The 23,047-nt window shown below is 39.8% G+C and overlaps 2 protein-coding genes across 4 annotated transcripts in view; one reads left to right on the forward strand and one right to left on the reverse strand.

Annotated features, from left to right (window-relative positions):
• The window catches only part of LOC134754943 (uncharacterized), a 246,828-nt gene that overhangs the window by 58,567 nt on the left and 165,214 nt on the right, over positions 1-23,047 (reverse strand). The window lies entirely within an intron of this gene.
• LOC134754950 (uncharacterized) overlaps positions 1-23,047 on the forward strand; it is a 44,738-nt gene that overhangs the window by 6,732 nt on the left and 14,959 nt on the right. Inside the window, exons 2-5 of one of the 3 annotated variants that reach the window (XM_063691434.1) lie at positions 1,957-2,049; positions 3,046-3,197; positions 3,836-3,914; positions 16,341-16,530. In XM_063691434.1, coding sequence (XP_063547504.1) covers positions 3,148-3,197; positions 3,836-3,914; positions 16,341-16,530 — 319 coding nt within the window. In that variant the 5' untranslated portion in view covers positions 1,957-2,049; positions 3,046-3,147. The remainder of the gene's footprint in view (positions 1-1,956; positions 2,050-3,045; positions 3,198-3,835; positions 3,915-16,340; positions 16,531-23,047) is intronic. The other 2 variants (XM_063691435.1, XR_010128986.1) reach the window with 2 other exon arrangements.

The raw sequence follows: 23,047 nt of genomic DNA on the forward strand, positions 1-23,047 counted from the left end.
ACACATTTTATCGGCACAGTCACAAAACTCAGAAGGAAAATCGACATTTTTAAATTTTGCGTTACAATAATTAGAATAGTTTTCGATTTGTATACAGTCTCTTTCACCCCAAATTACTTTACTGTGCGTAAATTGAGGAGTACAAATTTTAGGTTTAACTAAATTATAATCGCATTCAATTAACAATGGATAATGATCGGACCAGTAAACGTTATGTAACACTGAGACACCAAGTACCGCGGGACGCGCTGCATTAGTCACCACACAGTGGTCCAACCAGCGCTTGCAGCCGTGCGCTTCACTGATGTACGTAAATGTGTCCATTGATAATATCTGCATATCTACGCATTCCCAGCATTGTTCACTACAAAAGTTTAGCAATTCATTGGAAAATAACTCACCGGGGTGGGCATTAAAGTCTCCGAGCACAAACACTGATTCCACGTCATTATTTTCAATTATTGAGTGTATTTCACCTAAACATTGAGTGAACTCAATTAAATTTTCTGTTGAGTCCGTTGGCATGTACACTGACATCACAATCACCGAGCGGTCATTATGTAATATCTTAATAGCCGATAAACGCGCACTATTACACTTAATCACTGATACACACGGGAAGGACGTTCGGTTCCACAGAATTGCTGTTCCGCCGTACGGTCGACCTATATGTATTTTGGTCGATGAATCCACAGCAGATTTGCCAGTAAATGCAAAGCCGTCATCTATACTCCCAAGAAAAGAGAGGTTATGCTCCATAAGCCATGTTTCTTGTAAACAAATAAGATCAAAACTAATAATTAACTCATCTTAATGTCGCCAAGTATTTGCACAGGCTTCACTGTCGCGCCCACAACTACTCAAGTTAATACCTCTTCCCTAATAATTAACTTATCTTAATGTCGCCAAGTATTCGCACAGGCTTCACTGTAGCGCCCACAACTACTCAAGTTAATACCTCATACCCTAATAATTAACTTATCTTAATGTCGCCAAGTATTCGCACAGGCTTCACTGTCGCGCCCACAACTACTCAAGTTAATTCCTCATACCCTAATAATTAACTCATCTTAATGTCGCCAAGTATTCGCACAGGCTACACTGTCGCGCCCACAACTGCTCAAGTTTATACCTCATACCCTAATAATTAACTTATCTTAATGTCGCCATGTATTCGCACAGGCTTCACTGTCGCGCCCACAACTACTCAAGTTAATACCTCATACCCTAATAATTAACTCATCTTAATGTCGCCAAGTATTCGCACAGGCTTCACTGTCGCGCCCACAACTACTCAAGTTAATACCTCACACCCTAATAATTAACTCATCTTAATGTCGCCAAGTATTCGCACAGGCTTCACTGTCGCGCCCACAACTACTCAAGTTAATACCTCATATCCTAATAATTAACTCATCTTAATGTCGCCAAGTATTCGCGTAGGCTTCACTGTCGCGCCCACAACTACTCAAGTTAATACCTCACACCCTAATAATTAACTCATCTTAATGTCGCCAAGTATTCGCACAGGCTTCACTGTCGCGCTCACAACTACTCAAGTTAATACCTCATATCCTAATAATTAACTCATCTTAATGTCGCCAAGTATTCGCGTAGGCTTCACTGTCGCGCCCACAACTACTCAAGCTTACCCTAATAAATAACTCATCTTAATGTCGCCAAGTATTCGCACAGGCTTCACTGTCGCACCCACAACTACTCAAGTTAATACCTCATACCCTAATAATTAACTCATCTGAGGAGAGAGAAATCCTGGCCAAAATATACATACATAAGGGATAAAAAACAATGAATACATTTTGATTATCTTTTATTTTCTAATGGTTAGGTTTTTGCTGTTTATTGATGTTTGATGACGATGGGCGACGATGTTTACACAGCTAAAGTTTGAACTGTTTCACCGTAGGTACTGATTCTTGATAATTAAAATTTCAGAAAAAATATTTTCAAAGTGCAAGAAGCAATCGGCACAATTCGATGATTGCATGAAACAGGCTCTTAATGATCTGAGACCTTATTTTAAGCGAGGTGAGTTGGAGAAATGCTTGCATAATCTATATATATAAATGCTCGTGTGCCTGACTGACTGACTGACTGACTTAGTGACTGACTCATCAACGCAGAGGCGAAACCACAAAAGCTAGAAAGTTGAAATTTGCACAACAGGTTACATTATATTGTGAAATTCAAACCCTAAGGGGGTTAAAAAGGGGATAAAAGTTTGCACGGGGTTCAAGTTTTATTTTAAGCTAGGAATTTAAAACTTGGGGAAAAGATATATTATTAAAATAAAAGAAAAATAATTTCAGCGTTTTTGAAAATTCATCCCCTAAGGTAGTGAAAAAGGGGATAGTTTGTATGGAGATCAAAAATTTTTTCAAGTGCGGGACTTGAATCTTTGTATATGGGCATATTATTAGAAAACAGAGATTATTAAAATTCATCCATAAAAAGGGGTTGAAAGTTTGTATCCATTACAAATGCTTTGAAACTTCTTGGAAATGCATAATAGACGATAAAAAAGGGATTTCGGCTTTTTTGGAAATTCAACCCCTAAGGGGGTTAAAAGGGGATGAAAGTTTGTCTTGGGGTTCAAATTTTATTTAAAGCTAGGAACTTAAAACTTTGCAAAAAGGTATTCTATTAAAAAACAAGAAAACTAATTTCAGTGTTTTTAAAAATTCATCCCCCATGGTGTTGAAAAAGGGGTTGAAAGTTTGTATGGAGATTAAATATTTTTGTGAGTGCGGGACTTGACCAACAACATACAAATCCACGCGTACGAAGTCGCGGGCAACAGCTAGTGCATTATAACTGTTCGTTTCGGTGGAATAGATGTCGTATTGGCATTGACAGATGGGTATTATAAATTGTCGTAGGTAAGTATATTTAAGGTTTGGTGTCGTTCGTCACTTTAACACCTCAAGGGCATTCGTGCACACGTAGAAATCAGAGTTTTCGTACAAACGCACAACACAAAAATAATATTGGTTTAGGTAACTACCTACTTTACGTTTATTTTAGGTATACCGGAAATTGGCGTCGCATCTTTTGATCCCCACACGGCGAAGGAAGTCAAGCAAACACGTACAATACTTGGACTTAAATACACTATCATTTTACGTGATGTTTATGAATATGGCTGGACTCAATCTACCGTTACTAAATTCAAGCGAGTACCAATTTCAAGTTACTTTTAGCTCACGTGAAACTTTTACGGACTACTGATTGGATACTTTACATGAAGCAGTAGAAGTAGTAATAGTAAGTAATAAGTGGCCGGTTGAAAGGCTACACATAATCTCATGTAAGTATTTATACTACTGAGGTAGGCACTTACCGTACATCTACATTGCTAACTAGTTCTGCTGACTGTGCCAAATCGTCAAATGCTAAATATTTAAAATATTCGTTACTTATCGATTTCCCTAATAATAATTAATTATTAGGCAGGCGTCCGGTTTTTTTATCCCATAGCTCAGCAATAACCTAGTTCATTTTAGAGATTCCATCAACTCCCAATAGTCCTTACACCCTGGCGGGTGCTGCCTCTGCGTGCGTCCCATGACACGGGCAAGGGCAGCATCCGCTCGGTGTACCCCTTACATTTCATTAAAGCCGAAAGGGCCTCTACGTGTTTGCTTCGGCTCCGCGCACGCCTCCCAAAGGTCTGGAACACCATTGTTCCGTGAAAAGACATACAAATAATAATAAAATAAATATGCCAATAGTTGTGGCTATAAAACATTGTTTTTCAAAGTCATTTACATACCTACTTATATTACTTATGTAACTAGCATCACGTATGTTTCAGGACGAACTGGGCAAACGCGTCTATTATCTATTCGCAGTATTTCCCAGAAAAGTACTTAGAGGGACAATATGAATTCAAGGTAAGGTTAGGTAAGCCTAGATCTACCTCTCAACTGAGGCGATAAGTACCGAAGGCCTAATACTTAAGTAAGTCAACCATTGTATTTACGGCAAATGCCGCTACGCGCCTCCCTAACGTGAGATGAGCAAGGTTTAATGAGTAAGGTTTAGTTGTGGAAGCACTCGTAGTGGTGCGCAAATTTATTAAATTATTAAATAGAGCAACCCATTATCGACTTTATTCGTTTTAGATAGAGTACCGTATAAACTAACTCTGCGCCACATTTCCATACTTTGTCATTGTTAAATCTGTGGCGCTGTCCGACTCATCTACTGATCCTTGGCAAAATAAATAGAATCCCACCAAAACATATTCATATAAAATGCTGCCAAGACGAGTCAAAAAGTTATCAGATCTCATGTAGTCAAGCTCCTAACAAAAAAAAATAAACTGTTTATTTTTCATAGAGGACAAGAATTACAATATTCTTAGCTCTAATGTTATATTTTTAAGATTATATGGGCTAAGGGATATGGGGATGCAACCCCTGCTTACTCTACACCCCCTAACACTATAAGCCCTAACTTCACAAACTACACTAGTCAAAAATATGGCTTGGCAATTTCACTATCGTCACATTCACATGGATGGGCGTAAAGTGGAAATTTTATTCACTGTTCATTACTTTTTTGTTATACAATAGTTCTTGTAATAACGAAACGGCCAAGCCATATATTTTGACTAAAGTGTAGTTTGTGAAGTTAGGGCTTATAGAGTTAGGGCGTGTAGAGATCTCTCTCTCACATGAGATCTGATAACTTTCTGATAGTCTCGTCTTAGCAACATTTAACGTGAATGTTTTTGGTGGGATTTCAGCTTTGGTTTCATTGTACCTAAGTATCATAATGCCATTATATTCGTATGTCCTAAATTTAAAACTTAGTCCCAAAATGCCGTAAAATGGCCGAATGTCTTAATGACTGAGTCATATCGTCCGTCTCAAAATACCTAAATGTAAAAGAAAATTTCCGATGGATTTCTTTTAAATATATGTATTCAGTTTAACTTTAGGTGACTGTCCATTTTTGACTGCCGCTGCACTGCAGTTGCGACGTTACCGCGGGGCAGCACTACTGTAGCAGCACGACTGCGGCTGTTGCGGCGTGCAGTCGCGACAGCGTTCGTTGATGGCTTGTCAATGTCAAGTCATATAATGTCAGACGTACAAATAAAATACTAATTTACTTTTGTATTTTTTACGAGAAGAAGCGAGTGACGATAATGCTACATGCTACATGAAAAAGAAGACCAGTTTGCCTTTCTGTCAGAGTCAAGGCAGCTACGCAATATTAATAAAAAATCTGATATTTAATAGTGATCGTTTGGTGATTCAGGGAATATTGCCGATTTAATGAAAAGCAATTCAAGATTGAATGAGACTTAATAATTGACGAAATACAATCAAATTACTCAAATGAAATTAATGCAGAGGAAAACATATTCTTAACATTAAGGTAAGTTCACAATGTGAAATTTTCTTCCCCATCCTCTTGCCTAAATGCGTGACCACCGCACACAGCAATCCGACGGAAACGGGACTCATGGAATTCGTGATATATACGGGGAGGGGGAGGGGGATCCACCTGCATCACGTATAGGTACCTACTCGGCCGTCAGAAACGTGCGGCTGGATTTAGAAGTCTGTAATAATAAACGTCCCCTCAAAACCATGCCAGGTAGGCTCTTTTATCGGGTCTAATATCTTTTTAAGTGTCCATATTAAGCCAATTTTACTCTATTTAGGTACCTAACAGTGAAGTATGATAAATAAATAAATAATTAATAAATAAAATAATTTGTAAGAGCTATAAGTACTTACTTACTTACTACTTACTCCTCTGGCGCAGCAACCCAAAGTGTGTCTTGGCCTCCCACACGACAGTTCGCCACTGATCCCGGTCCTGTGCAGTTTCTCGCCAGTCTTGGACCTGGAGCTCGCGCAGATCAGCGTCCACCACATCCGCCCATCGGTACCTAGGTCGCCCGACTGGGCGGCGTGCCGTCGGTTTTTCCTCAAACGCTCTTTTCACCGCCCGATCGTCTCCCATTCGCTCCAGATGGCCGAGCCACCGAAGCCTTTGCGCCTTTGTCACACCAATGATGTTTGGTTCAGCAACTAATTGTTCAATTTCGGCGTTTTTGCGGATTCTCCAACTGCCATCGGGTCTCTGCGTTGGACCGAGGATTTTGCGGAGAATCTTCCTCTCAGCCACCAGCAGCTTACTTTCCTCCTTCAAAGTTAGCGTCCAGGCTTCACATCCGTATGTTAATAGGTCGGATTACGGTCTTGTAAATTCGGATCTTAGTGTTTCTGCTAAGAAGCCTGGACACCAAGACTTTGTGCAGAGCTGCACCAATGTCGATTTCCTCGTCACGGGTATTGTTGTCGTTGATCGTACAACCTAGGTATTTAAGAGCCCGTAGTCGATTTGAAAACGCGCGAAGATACGACTTTTACACAGTAACCGAACGCCGGCCGCCGCTTGAAATAACGCGACCGGCTAAACTATATTGATACTTTCGCAACATTATGCGTCACTTTATAACTTTAATTAGGTTAAAATAAAACTTTCGGTAAATTTGATATAATCGTTTATTACTCTTAACAATTTACCTATGTATTCATATAATACATACAAATTATATAGCATGATGATAATGATTTGCACTAAGGCAATATCTTATATATATATATATATATAATCATCTTATTCGCGTTATCCCAGCCTTTTTGCCACGGCTCATGGAAGTCTGCTGGGGTCCGCTTGGCAACTAATCCCAAGAATTGGCGTAGGCACTAGTTTTTACGCAAGCGACTGCGATCTGACTTTCCAACGTTCCAACCCAGAGGGGAAACTAGCCTTTTGTTGAAATTTGGTATACAGATAGTTTGAATCCCGGGGAAGGACATAGAATACTTTTTATTCAAGAACTCACCCTTTAAGGGGGTGGAAATTTGTATGGGGAATCAATAAACGCTGAACCGATTAAGATGAAATGAGGTATGGACATAGTTTGAGTCCTGGGGAAGGACATAGGATAGGTTTTACCCCAGAAACGGGGGGGGGGGGTAATGGAAATTTGTATGGGATCCAATAAAACCGATTTGGATGGAATTTGATATTATGGAGATAGTCTTAATCGTTGGGAAGGGTGATAATAATTTTTATTTCCAAAGTCATCCTATTCTCTTCTCCACTCTTCTAACACTCGCTCAACGTGTGGTTGGTTGTACGATGAATACTGCTCAAGACCTGGAACACCTGGAGTGCTTCTGGGTGCAAAGGGTCAGGGGTAACATTCGCTCAACGTGCCGCTGGTAGAGTATGATGGGGAAAACTCAAGACCTGGAACACCTGAAGTGCTGCTGGGTGCAAAGGGTCAGGGGTAACACTCGCTCAACATGCCGCTGGTAGTGTGTAGTGTACGATGGATACAGCTCAAGACTTGGAACACCTGGAATGCTTCTGGGTGCAAAGAGTCAGGGGTAACACTCGCTCAACGTGCTGCTGGTAGTGTATGATAGGGAAAGCTCCAGACCTGGAACACCTGGAGTGCTGCTGGGTACAAAGGGTCAGGGGTAACGGGTAACACTCGCTCAACGTGCCGCTGGTAGTGTATGATGGGGAAAGCTCCAGATCTGAAACACCTGGAGTGCTGCTGAGTGCAAAGGGTCAAGGGCAAAGGGTGGGTAACACTCGCTCAACGTGTTGTGGGTAGTGTATGACGGAGACAGCTCAAAACCTGGAACACCTGGAGTGCTGCTGGACGCATCGGATCAGGGGTAAAACTCTTTTAATCTGAAGTTGGTAGAGTATGCTGTAGGCAGGTTAAGTTCTTCAAGACCTGGAACACCTGGAGGGCTGCCAGATGAAGCAGGCACCTGACCAGAGCTACCACACGTTTAACATGCAGAAGGTACTGGGCGTTAAAAGGGGGTGGAAGTTCTGATAACAATAAATGAACCTGAGTTCCACTTAGTACAGCAAGGGTTCATCATCAGCTCTATCTTGGGTACTGCTCTCCCATTTGCTCATCAAGACGTGTCAGAAGACCAAAACAGCGTGTGCCTATATTGCACCAAACCTGAGTTCCACTAGGTACAGCCAGGGTTCAGCATCAGCTCTATCTTGGGTACTGCTCTCCTAAGTGTTCATCAAGACGTGTCGGAGGACCAAAACAGCGTGTGCCTATGTTGCACGAAACCTGAGTTCCACTAGGTACAGCCAGGGTTCAGCATCAGCTCCATCTTGGGTACTGCTCTCCTAATTGCTCATCAAGACGTGTCGAATAACCAAAACAGCGTGTGCCTATGTTGCACGAAACCTGATTTCCACTAGGTACAGCCAGGGTTCAGCATCAGCTCCATCTTGGGTACTGCTCTCCTAATTGCTCATCAAGACGTGTCGGAAGACCAAAACAGCGTGTGCCTATGTTGCACCAAACCTGCGTTCCACTAGGTACAGCCAGGGTTCAGCATCAGCTCCATCTTGGGTACTGCTCTCCTAATTGCTCATCAAGACGTGTCGAATAACCAAAACAGCGTGTGCCTATGTTGCACGAAACCTGATTTCCACTAGGTACAGCCAGGGTTCAGCATCAGCTCCATCTTGGGTACTGCTTTCCTAATTGCTCATCAAGACGTGTCGGAAGACCAAAACAGCGTGTGCCTATGTTGCACCAAACCTGCGTTCCACTAGGTACAGCCAGGGTTCAGCATCAGCTCCATCTTGGGTACTGCTCTCCTAATTGCTCATCAAGACGTGTCGAATAACCAAAACAGCGTGTGTCTATGTTGCACGAAACCTGGTTTCCACTAGGTACAGCCAGGGTTCAGCATCAGCTCTATCTTGGGTACTGCTCTCCTAATTGCTCATCAAGACGTGTCGGAAGACCAAAACAGCGTGTGCCTATGTTGCACCAAACCTGCGTTCCATTAGGTACAGCCAGGGTTCAGCATCAGCTCTATCTTGGGTACTGCTCTCCCAAGTGCTCATCAAGACGTGTCGGAAGACCAAAACAGCGTGTGCCTATGTTGCACGAAACCTGATTTCCACTAGGTACAGCCAGGGTTCAGCATCAGCTCCATCTTGGGTACTGCTCTCCTAATTGCTCATCAAGACGTGTCGGAAGACCAAAACAGCGTGTGCCTATGTTGTACCAAACCTGCGTTCCATTAGGTACAGCCAGGGTTCAGCATCAGCTCTATCTTGGGTACTGCTCTCCCAAGTGCTCATCAAGACGTGTCGGAAGACCAAAACAGCGTGTGCCTATGTTGCACGAAACCTGATTTCCACTAGGTACAGCCAGGGTTCAGCATCAGCTCCATCTTGGGTACTGCTCTCCTAATTGCTCATCAAGACAGACCAAAACAGCGTGTGCCTATGTTGCACTAAACCTGCGTTCCACTAGGTACAGCCAGGGTTCAGCATCAGCTCAGCTCTATGTATACTAAAACCTTCTCCAGAATGTAACAAACACTTTTCTAAAAACCGCATCAAAACATACATACAAACATACGGGTCAAACTGAGAACCTCCTTTTTTTTGAAGGCGGTTAATAAACAAGTACTTACAACCCAAGGATTAAAGTTTCTGGTCGCAATTTACACGCACACAGTACAGCCAAACACGCAAACAAATATAACTTTTTACACGGCGAGCGACGCACACAATGATAAATAACTTCGTCGTCGTCGATGCAACGTGCGAAGCCGATCAACAAACGTCCTGCCTCTACCAGCTCCCGCGCGGGACTGAGGCCGCGAGCGCGTGTCACCGATGTTATAACAGAAAAAGGGGAAGTTTTTAAAAAATCGTCAGAAAATAAAAGTTGCAATTTAAATAAAATGAAGTACAGCAACAGTTTAAGTAAACATTGCAGATTATTTGAGTATGCAATCTACGTCGAAAATAAGTAGATTTTCGGAGAAATTGTCACTTGTTTTGAGGTCATTTCTGGAGAAAATTGAATTCGTTTAACTTTCATTTCCTCGAACTCTAAGTCATATAACAACAATGTAATCTGATAAACCTAGAGTACAGAATATGTGTAATACAAATTTACCATTTTTAGCAGTCCAAACTTTACGAAATTTACAAATAAGAGCATCAAAGTCAGTGCTTTACACGCGTTTACCTAAACGTCCATCAGAAAAAAAATCATTACTAATTTAGTAAGCCTTTTTTCAAAAAAATGATCTGATAAACCTAGAGATAAGAAGTCGTGCTAATAGAAACCAGTACTTGTTATTTCAATTAGGTAACAAAAGGTGTACAATTTCACAGAAGAAATCTATCAACTTTACATTTTTGCGACTAAAATCGTAACCGGGCTCTTAAATTTGGCCACCCCTTTAAACACGGTCTCTCCGACATGTAGATCTGCAGGTTTGCCTCGATCGGGTTTATAACGTCGCATGTGGAGATACTCGGTCTTACCGTGGTTTATACGTAGGCCTACTTTCAACGCTTCAGTCTCAAGGGTCTTAGTCGCCACCTGGACCCCTGCTCTACTACTACCCAAAAGAGCCAGGTCATCTGCATACCCCACTACCATATGCTTTCCATTCAGCTCTAGTCCGACTTCCAAATCTAGAACTTTTCTGAGGACGTGCTCCAGCACTAAATTAAAAAGCATTGGCGATAGAGCATCGCCCTGTTTTAACCCTGTGTCCACCGAAAACGCATCCGTCAGATCGCCCTGTACCCGTACTTTCATATTACTGACCCGCGTTACAGCCTCAACCATGGTGACTAACTTGTTAGGGATGTTGAAGTTCCTCAGTATGGTGTACAAAGAGTCCCTGTCTATGCTGTCGTATGCCTTAGCGAAGTCTACGAACATTACGTGTACAGATTGTGCATATTCCCATCTCTTCTCCATGATCTGTTTTAAGAGGAAAATCTGGTCAACCGTACTGCGATTTCGACGGAACCCACACTGATAATCACTGAGAATCTTTTCCGCGTACGGTTCCAGCCTTTTGAGGAGTACGTATGACAACACCTTATGTGCAGTTGGAAGCAATGCTATACCCCGGTAGTTCGCACATCTTTTCTTGCATCCTTTTCTATGAACAGGACAGATGACTCCCGTGTTCCACTCAAGCGGTTGGGTCCCCGCCTCCCAAACTTTTAGTATCAGCTCAAATAGCCTGGACTGCACTGTTCCTCCACCGTACTTCCACAATTCTGAGGGCAGACCGTCGAAGCCCAGCGCCTTGTTATTCTTAAGTCTCATTATTGCCTGTCGGACCTCATCAAAGCTCGGGGGTGCCACTATCTCGTCCTCATTATCCTCTGTGGTCCTGGGTATGCGCTCGACGAGCGGAGGGCAGTTCAGTAGCGCCTGAAAGTAATTACGCCAGCAGGTTTTTATTTCTTCGCCATCCGTGACCAGGTTGCCTTCTACGTCTTCTAGCACTTGAGTTGTGGGTTGATAACCTTTCTTACAAGATTTTACTTCTTTGTAGAACTTCCTTGACTCGTTTGCTCTAATCAGAGTCACCATTTCCCGGACTATATTGTCTAAGTGCATCCTTTTCGCTCTCCTCATAACTTTTCTGGCTTCCACTCGCACTTCCTCGTATTTATCTTTCCACAGCTCGTCCTGCTCAGACAACATTTTGTATCTTGTCCTTTCCCTTATAATACTGTCACAATCTTGGTTCCGCCACTTCCTTTTCTTTTTCCTCTTTTTCCGTCCAAGAACCTTCACTGCGGTGTTCTTTACAATATCTCTTATACGTTCCCACTTCTCATCAATACTGACATCTAACGCTAACTCATCGAAACTATTTCTCAATTCGAGTTGAAAAGTATTTCTAATTTGTTTATCTTTAAGACTATCTACATTAATGGGGTCTTCACTCTTGTTGTATTTTATTCTGTCGACCTTCACCTTAACTTTAATTTTGACGCCTAGCAAGTAGTGATCACTGTCGCAGTCGGCTCCTCGAAATGTTCGCACATCCAAAATAGTGGTCTTATGACGATTATCTATTAACACGTGATCTATCTGGTTAACGGTTCTACCGTCAGGGGATTTCCAGGTCCCCTTATAGATATCTTTGTGCGGGTACATAGTGCTTTTAATTACCATGGCTTTAGATGATGCGAAGCTAATGAGTCGAACACCATTATCGTTTGACTTGTCATGTTTACTATGCTTTCCTATTGTTGGCAAAAAGATATCTTCCCGGCCCACTTGTGCGTTAAAGTCTCCTACTAGTATCTTTGTATCGTAGGACGGCAGTCGATCATATATTGATTCCAAGTTGTCATAAAAATCATCTTTAATAGTCTCGTCTGTAACCTCTGTCGGGGCATACGCATTAACTATCGAGATGTTGCTGAATTTCCCTTTAATACGGAGCACGCATATTCTATCCGAGACGGCATCGAATCTTATTACATTGCCTATTATCCTTCTCGACACCATAAATCCCGTGCCATGACTGTGCCTACCAGTGTCACTACCACTATAGAATAATACTGCTTTATTATCTAGTTACTCCCATTCCATATCTGTGCAATTCGTTGCTTACTTGGTAAAGGGCTCCGGGACGGAAAAGGGAACGTACATTCCACGAAGCTAATCGGAGTTCCATTAAGCCTTGCCTGGGATCGTTGGTATTGGAATCAGTCCGGTTATTATTTCGTGTTGGTCTCGTAACAATAGTTTTTTACGTGGGAGGGCTGTTAACCCGCCGCACAACCCCCAGAATGCCGGAGGACCACACCCTTCGTTGGTTAGCGAGTCTACTAGACTTAGCCTGGTAGTGTAGCTAGGCTGTACTACCGACCGTTCCCCCATCCACCACCCGGGGGACGCTCCTCTACGCCGTGAGGGCCAGCGCGAGGAAGAGCTATAAGTAATTGCGCAATTTACACTTCATATTGTCCAGTTTCCTATTTGAAACTGAAACACAAATAAATTGCAGGTCCGGTTGCAGGTTGCAGGCAGGGTTGCACCATCCATATAAAACTTGACGGGCGAGACAAGAAATCCTTTATGAAGAAAGCTATTTCCCTCACCTTGGCCGATATAAAGAACTTTTAATAAATTAATTTGAATAATAAATAGTTTCCTCATATTGGTGTGATGAAAAATTACGTGTTGCACTGTAACAAAGTTTGTTTAACCCTCATGCCTTAAGACCCCAGCAACTGTCAATATTCTAAATTTTAAACCATTCGCTTCTCTCGTGGTTCAATTTTTTATCCATTCGTATGTTTGAATAATAAATGGAAACTCCCCAGGAGAAGGAATACCCTTATAGAGAGGCAGTGGGGAGTCTTCTGTATCTATCGACCAGAACGAGACCTGACATTGCACAGGCTGTCAATTTAGTAAGCAGAAATTTTGAAAACCCGACTAAACAAGATGTCATCAAAGTGAAGAGGGTATTCAGATATTTAGTTGGAACTAAAGAGAAGGGCATACTGTTTAAAAGAAATAGCCCGTTGGAAATTATAAATGCTTACTCGGACTCTGATTATGCGGGAGACCCGAAGACGAGACGAAGCACATCTGGCTCAATACTTATGATAGCAAATGGACCTGTTTCATGAGCATCCAAGAGACAACCCATAGTGGCCCTTTCATCTACTGCAGCTGAATTTATTGCTGCAGCAGAATGCTGTAAAGAAGCGTTATACCTAAAATACCTCAAATTATTACAGAAACAGAAGTAAAAGTAAATCTGCATGTCGATAACCAAAGTTCGATACAGCTTGTCAAATCTGGTTCCTGTAACAAAAGATCGAAGCATATAGATGTACGATACCATTTCATACACGAATACTTCGTGCAAGGGTTGATTGATATAAGCTACTGCCCGACAGAAGTACAGTTAGCAGACATAATGACAAAACCATTGGCTAAAGTGAAGTTTGCTAGACACTGTGAAACGTTAATGTGTGGATAGTGCCATACCGCAGCCACATGAGCATCCATCAGGAGAAGGTGTTGGAAGGTGCTGGCTGCAGGACTGTCTATGGTCATATTTGAATGTGACATATAAAGGAACATTGTTTTTTCATTTTGATGTTTTAATATCAATGGCATAACATGTAACAATTCTCTCTAAAATTAATATACTTTATTATAGCATCAACTAATGCCTATTCTTTAATCACTGCTTTCCACCATCACTCCCTTCCGACGTGTCGGAAGCCGGTGTTGCTCGAAGCGTTTGCCAGACTAGTTAACTTCCGAATTTGACGCTCTCTTTTTCGGACCTATCATTCTAGTTTCCTAACTGGCTCTGTGATATGGCTCAATATAGATTAGCAAAAAAGTTTACAGTAGGGACAGTTGCCATCAGATATATCGGAGCGACCGAGGTGCTAAAAATATCTGAACATGCACTCTAGCGCCTTGACAATAAAGGCGTGTTCAGATATTTATAAGCTCCTTGGCTGACCCGATATATGGCGACTGTACCATCGGGGTTGCATATCCTTGCCGATTCCTTGGGTGTAATAAGCTCCTTTTTAGAACGTGGTGGTTATATCCTCTTTGCTTAGAACTACTAATATCTGTGACCCAAAGACATTTCAGTACTCGAACATATATTTTTCCATTGTCCTTTATTTAATTTACAAAGGCTATTGTTTGTTGCCATGTGTCTGGATACAGGTTTGCGAGTTCTGCCAAGCTCCGTTGAGGGCCTTTTGAAATATCAACAATTATATCCTGTAATCTATGAATTTGTTATTCACACTATTGGCAGTCTGTAAATGATTGAAATAACCAAAAAATGTATGTAAAATGTACTAACTTTTAGATTCATTTCACATTGTATTGTGTATTAGTTAGATTTTAGGTATAAGCTGTATAATTACTTTTGTGTTTTATGTTTGAGCTGATGGCCAAGTTGCCAGTGCTCGTAATAAATTAAAAAAAAAAAACAGTGCAGGTGACAGACTTGACGTGCGGTCTGCAGCCGCAGTTGCAATAATACACTAAATACGCAAAAATGGTCATGCTACGTGCAGTCGGCCTTGTCATTAATTTTACTATAGAAATTGACAATAACACCGACGTGTCGGAGCGGTAGTGCAGCTGCGGTCGGGAAAACATTAAAATCACCATATTACGTAATTGGCCTATAAGAATTATTAAAGTTTTTACATTCCTATGGTCAGCCTCCCCCGGCTGACTTCTGGGTTTACGACCTTTTCAAAATTACTGCCATAAACCCAGTAGTCAGCCAAGGAGGCAGATTATTGGATTTCATACAAAAAAGTAGTTCCCAATAGTCAGCCGCCTTAAAAATGTTACCTTTATAAAGATTTATATTAATTTTTTACTTTTTTCAGATAGAATAAGTATTAATCATGTGATGCAGTCCAAATTCATTTAACAAGATATCATAATTCGGCTGTTAACGACTTATCAAAATACCATGGGGCACTCCAAAAAAAATGGCGCATATCACATGATCCTTCATGTCAGAAGACAGCACTTTTTGAAGTAGTCTTGTGGTTCATGCTAGATAGTTCTTTTAAAAATGAAACATTTTTTCAATTATTAGTTTATCAATCTATAATATCACCTACTTTTGACATGAAAATTAGAAAAGGTTTGATAATAACAGCCAAAAATAAGCAAGAACAGTGCATGGCTGAGCACTAGTGCCTTTACCCAAACACAACATTGTTAGGTACACCATATTGCTAACTTGTATTATAATGAAACACACTTTTATTTCAATTGTATATCAATAAATAGGCACCCATACAAATGTCCTAGTGGCCGTACCAAAATACGTCGTTCGAAAAGATTAACTGTTCTTCGGTCAAAAATACCGTTTCTGTGTCCACTACCGTTGAAGATAGAAGGCCAAGTAATGTACAATTGTATCCTTAATTAAAATGTAATGGTAGATCAATAGACAAACCAGATTTAGGGAGGTATCCTTGAGTCATACAAAAATAGTGCCGCGCGGGACAACAACAAAAAGGTTTTCCTGGTTTTAATAAATAACGCATTATTTTTTATAAATAATTAAACTGATTCTCTAAATAATTTTCTATATAAAAATATCAAGTATTTGATAATACGTTGACTACATCCAAACTTATGATTTTTATCCGAACTAAACCGCACGTGGGACACGCGAAATAGCGGTAGATTTCGCCGTTTTTAGGGTTTCAAATTCGATTTTATCACAAACAATACATACTTAAGGAACATAAGTAGGTATATATTTTTATTAGTTTATAACATAAAATATACCCATAACGATACAGTTCGTTCAATGTATTTGGAATTATAGCCTTGGGAAAGCAAAAAATACTCATTTGAAAATTGATCCTAAAACTTTATTGCCTTAGGTACTCAAAAATCATTTATTCCGATGCTGGTTATTTGGCAGAGCGGGGTGTTGGGAGCGGGAGCAGAGTGGGCGCGCTCCGGACGATGGAACCTCACGCTGCGAGACTACGCGCAGACGACGCGCGTGGCGCGGCACTGCGCCACCGCCGCCGTCGACGTCCGCGTAGAGATCGACCGCATAGGCGACATGGACCTGCATATCACTAATCTACTTACTGGAACCGGATTAGGTAAACATGTTTGTTATTAAATCAAATAATCTTTATCTTTAACCAAGGGCCCATAGGCGCTAGAGCCCTACAGCCTCTTAGATATTAGGTATAGATAACAAATTATGTTAAGTCCCAGTAGGTTCGTGTTCTTCTCTCACTCTTATATTGAGCGTAAGCGTGAGCGAGATGGATTTGCGTGAGCGAGATGGATGGATGTGTGCTAGTTAAGTTGCTAAGGATTTTTTTTAAGAAACAGTACTGGTTGCGAAACTCCACTGTCATCTACGTTAGTTTTGGTTCAGGAATAGATTTTATTGTTGGGCAACTAGTTGCGTAACAGGATTCTTTGTCAACAACTGGTTGCAAAAGTTGGTTGCTAAAACGGCCGGAGGGTATCACCAAAGATAGATATAACTCTGTAATAGATGGATACAGTCTAAGGAAAAAACGTGCCTCGAAAATCAAGAAAATTTGATTCTCGATCAGAGGGCGCTACTAGCTTTGCCCTAGTGTCGTATATAACATTTAAAACTTTCGCGGTTTGAACACATATTAAATCACATTTAGAAACGGGTCTATCGCGAATTTATTTTGTTACCTTTATTTACCGACGTTTCGACACAGGTTTCACTGGTCGTGGTTGCGGCTAACTGACGTCCCAACAAAATGTCAAAACAGAGATTGGTGTGACTACCCCACGAAAAGTGCATTTAAAGTTTGAGGTAGACATCACATTTTCAAACCACCCACTACACATAAAAGTTAATTATTGTCAATAGTCCGACACACAACACTCACAACATCCGCGCACACATCCGAAAATATAGGTAGATCCCTTGGCTTTAACTTCTGGATCACTGGTCCCCAAATTGCCGATAAGTTAAAACCTTCTTCCCTAATAAAATTTCTGGGGTGCTTCTTGATTTCAATCGCTTCTCGACTGTCGTATAGATGGCGTTGACGGTTTCGTTTGTTATTTAATAATTTTAACGCATATCAGTGAAAGAACATGGCTCAAAAACATAAAAATAATTAATGCCTGTTGCTGCTTAGTTTTTATGTTAATTTGCTGTATTTAATCATGTTTCATTGTGCACAATAAAGAATATTATTATTATTATTATTATTATTAATGCAAATAAAAAAAATCATTTATCCATATTTAAATACATTTTATCGTATTTTTATAAATCTTCATTTTTAGTTTTAAAGTGTGTCGATAGATAGCAGTGAATTTACTGTGGTTACAAAATCTACTATGACAGTACCGCTCTATCTTATTATATCCTCTTTAGTATCACAAATGACAAGTTCTTTGTAAATAAAAACAATACTAATTATTAGATAAAAACAACGGAATAAACATCTTTCATTCATCTACCACAAAAACTAAACAAACTATACCAACCATATACCAACTGATGAAAAGGCGAAGTTAAAGGGTTAAAGATGTATTTCCCGTAGGATATATGGCTATTACGTATCATTTTATGATCAATATGTACCGTATCTGCAGTACAGTTCCATAAGTCTTGTAAAATATGTACTGAAGTAGAACTGTGTCACTTTGTAATTATTTTTGTTTTAAATTAAAATAAATTGGCCAAGCCCGCAGTCATAACTGCGGTAGCAAGTGTCCCGTGCGTAGGTAATCCATCTAATATCGTACGCATCGTTATGACGAAACACTATGAAATGCAGGGCCTTATTAGTTATAAAGCTTTAATCATTGCTGAAAGGTATTTCGAACAGGTTTTAAGACGATAGTGGACGACTGGGTAATTATAATTGTTAATATAATGTACATTTACAATGGCAACAATCCTATTTGCTTTTATTCTTGTCTTTGGTTTATGAATTCAAACATCGTTCTTCTTGATTTTTCTTCTATTGTCATGGAAAATATGTTTCCTTTTATAAATATGTTTTTACCTAAATAAATATATTAGAAATAATGTTAACAGTTTAATTCAGTATATTTACATGGTAGCAGAGCGTGGTTGTTAAGATAGTGATGTAAAATAAATAATTTATGTTCGAAGATTATAAAGAGATATAAAGAAGCGATGGCAGCGAAGAGTAGTGATATAAATATACCAATTTTTGATGGAGCAGCCTACAGTAATTGGAAGATACGTATACTAAAGTTTTTACAATTTAAAAAGTGCAGAGATGTAACTATGCGAGCTAAGTTGAAAACCGACGATAAAAAATGGGATGACCGCGATATTCAAGCGACTAACTATATATATAGCGCAATATCGAATAAAATATTAGAATACATTAGCAATTTAGATACCGCGTACGAAATAATGAAAAAATTTGATGAGATGTATTTAAAAAAGTCGACGGCTTTGCAAATAGTGTGCCGACATAATCTCGAAACCGTAAAATTGAAAAACTATGAAGACGTGACCTTATTTTTCGACGATTTCGAAAAAACAGTAAATGAATTAAAACAGGCAGGTGCAGATATTACGGAGCAGGAGAAACTAAACTATATGTTGAAATCGCTGCCACAAAACTATAGTCATATCGGTGAATTGATAGATGTTTTACCAGAGAAAGACAAAACAGTTGATTACTTAAAAAGCAAGATTAAACTTAAAAGTGCCGAGGAAAAATCAAATGAAACGTCAAATAACAGCTCAAATGTTTTTCGAACTGAAGCCAGAACGTCAACACAAAGTCATTTTAACTGTCATTTTTGTGGAAAACCAGGTTACTTACAGAGAGACTTATGCTCGCACTGAATATAATCCTCGAGGTCGAGGTCGAGCATTCTCGGTAAATAGAGGAAGCCGAGGTCGCGGACACTCCAGTAGAGGACGTGGGACCTATACCAGAAATTATTACAGAGGCAGAGGGTATAATTAAAAGGAACAAGTACACGGAAACAGTTTCCCCGCAATCGCAAATAATGCCTCGAAATGTGAACAAGAATCAACAAAAAAGGGTGAAATTAACTGGCTCCTTGACTCAGGATGCACAGATCACATAATAAATAATGATGAGTACTTTGATATATGCGAAACCCTGAAGAATCCGGTAGATATTAAAATTGGTGATGGAAGAAAATTAAAAGCTACTAAAGTTGGAAGCATTACCTCATATTTCTCAGTCTATGGGAGAAGATCAGAGATAAAATTAATGAACGTATTCTATGTTGAGGAAATGGAAGTTAACTTAATAAGTTACTCTAAAGTCACTGACAATTGTGTCAAGAGGAAGATTATCCAAAATTTATAACCCATATAGAGAGATTATAGCAATTGCAATTAAAGATGAAAGATTATATAAGATGAAAAGCTATGTCAACGAAAAAATGATTGAAGCAAATGTGAGTAAAAGCACTATGTCTATGAAAGAAAAATTACACCGTACATTGGGACATGTCAACTTTAATAATTTGGAAATAATGTGCAAAAATGAATCATTGGATGGACTGCCTAAAGAAATAGAATCAGAATATTTAAGTTTTTTTTTTTTTTTTCTCTTTATTTTGGCACAAACAGTCATTACAGAAAAGTGACATTGAAAAGTATTACATATAATATTGACAATACAGTGCCGAAACCGTAATAGATTATAGTTATAAATTTGTTGCAACGGACCTGAATTAACTTACCTATAAGAAGAAGATGAAATTGAATGAAGGAAGACGTCCAGTCTGACTGCTATCCCAGAACATGTCACCTTTAAATTTAAGTAAATCAATTAATTTACAGTAAAGTAGCAGCAGGGTGTCATTTATAGGGCATTAGCGTGCCAAGCACCAGGACGTTTACCTTCGTAAATTTTAGCTACCTACTTAATGTCTAAGCGTGTTACTGGTACATTATCCATAAAATCCGCACACCTTTACAATAAAATTAATAAATTACTAGACATACACTCCAAATCTTACCATGAGTGTAAAAAGCTCCTAGCACATTGGCTAAAAACTAAATCATATGATGAGACAGAGAACTTACTACGTTGAATCTAAACAATCGCACACACACACACACACACATGCACACGCACATGCACACACACGCAGATACACACCTACACTCACATCACACATCCACACAAGCTCTTACACACACACAGAAAAGATCTCTCTTTACGCTCATATTATTTCATATTTCATGTAACTTTTTAAATTGTGTTTCTTTTAATTCCTAATGTAATATAAATGTTAATTCTAAAATGTTAGATTAATCTATATGTTTGTTTAGTTTAGGTTACTTTATTTGCATAGTTATAGTTTATAGTTAGCATGTTAAATTTAGAATTGATTGTATTAGTCGTGTTATTGTTTCTATGTAAAAACATAGTTAGGGAAGAGCGGTGTCTCCCGACACAGGCATTCTTATGCTTACTGGGCGGCTCCATCCCTTTAAATCATTATATATTGCTAATTTATTAAATAAAGAATTTTTGTATTTTGTATTTTGTATTTGTATTTGTATTATACATTGATTATATGTGCAACATGTATTGAAAATAAAATGCATAATTTACCTTTTCAAAATAACCGAAGAAGAGCAGAAGATATATTAGAAATTGTTCATACAGATTTAAATGGGCCACATCATACAACAGGAAATTGCGGAGAAAAATACTTTTTGAGCTTTATAGATGATTATAGCAAACTGGTCAGAGTTTATTGTATCCGGACGAAGGATGAAGTATATGACTGCCTAGTACAGTATGTAAATGAAATGCAAAATTTAACTGATAAGATGATAAAGGAAATACGATGTGATAATGGAAAAGAGTATATAAACTCAAGAGTTTTTCAGTTTGCAAGAGAAAAGGAATTATTATAAAACCATGTCCAGCTTATGTTCATCAGCTCAACGGAACTGCAGAGAGATTCCATCGTTCTCTGATGGATATGGGGAGATGTCTCCTGTCAGAGGCAAAAGTAGAAAGAAAATATTGGCCAGAAGTTATAAAAACAGCAGCTTATCTGAAAAACAGAACTTTGACTAACACAATTGAAAAGAAAACGCCTTATGAAATATTTTCCAGAAGGAAGCCATCAGTTAAGAATCTGAAAATGTATGGCAGTCGAGTATTTGTGAGAATTCCGGAAGAGAAAAGAAGGTCCAAATGGGACAAGAAGGCAGAAATGGGAATATTACTAGGCTATAGTGAAACTGGATATAGAGTATTGATTGATAATAAAGTAATAATAGCGAGACACTGTGATATTATAGAAGAAGATGTAAAATTGTGTAGTTTTGAAGATGATAAAGATGATAACAGAGAAGAAGAAGAAGAAGATTTCTATACACCGGAAAAGACGTTACAAACTGGAAACAATACAAACAACATACCAGAAGACCAGAATATTAATAACGCAAATACTATTGATGTACATGGTGATGAAAACGAAGAGAGACAAAAAAGAAAAGTTAAGCCACCAAATCGATTTGATGATGAATTTGGCTATTATTGTATTAGTGTAAACTATTGTGATGCTATGACCCCAGAATATTTTCAGGAGGCGAAAACCTGTGAAAATTCTGACAAATGGAAGGCAGCTATGGATCGCGAGATGGACAGCTTGGTAAAAAATAAAACATGGACACTTGTTGGTAAGCCAGAAGACAAAAAAGTAATTGATATAAAATGGGTCTACAGAAAGAAGAGTGATACTGAATACAAAGCAAGGTTAGTGGTTAGAGGATTCCAACAAACTGATTGTGTCGATGATACTTACTCTCCTGTGGCTAAAATGCCAACTTTAAAACTATTATTGTCCTCTTGTTGTAAAAGTTCTTTAGAAATCCACCAGATGGATGTAGAGACAACATCAGGGGCACCTGATGCTCCAAAGAAGGGACCTCCTAACTACACGCAGGAGCCCCAAAAGCGTGGCGGTAAGGGTAAGGCGAAGGGAAAGAAGAGTGTTGCCCCCAAACACAAAAAACCCTTGCTCGCGAATTGAACTTAGCGGCCCCCCTGCCCCAGCTAACGCCTCCAGATCCTGTGCAGGTGAAAAATAAATGGCAGGTAGCAGGTAGTAAAAAAGGGGAAAAAAAGATAAACCGGTTAAGACCCAGCCACAGCAGAGCCGGCAAAAGGCTCAGCGGCCCAAAAAGGCGAAAAAGTTAACACCTCCACGCTAATCAGCTGTGGTTCTGACGTTGTTGCCAGAGGCAAAAGAGTTAGGAGTGACGTATGCGAACGTGCTCTCCGAGGCAAAGAAGGTGGACCTGACCAGTATCGGCATCACCAAGATGAGAATAAAGCGTGCTGTCACTGGTGGCCAAGTACTGGAGGTACCAGGGACTGTCAGCGACGAAAAAGCTGATCAGCTGGCCAAGGCCCTGGCGGAGAAAGTTGGATTACTCTGTGTCACCGGAGTCAGTGGCAGCCGCGATCGCTAGTATCGGCGGTTGTCCCGCTGAGAAAGTGAAAACTCATCCGCACCCTCGGCACACTATGGGTGCGCTGTCCTGTCACGGCTGCCAAGAAGGTGGTTCAGAATGGGCGCCTTGACCTTGGTTGGGGGCTCTCGGCCAGAGTTAGCCTACTA

This window comes from Cydia strobilella, chromosome Z (genome assembly GCF_947568885.1).
Source record: "Cydia strobilella chromosome Z, ilCydStro3.1, whole genome shotgun sequence".
NCBI classification, from domain to species: Eukaryota; Metazoa; Arthropoda; class Insecta; order Lepidoptera; family Tortricidae; genus Cydia; species Cydia strobilella.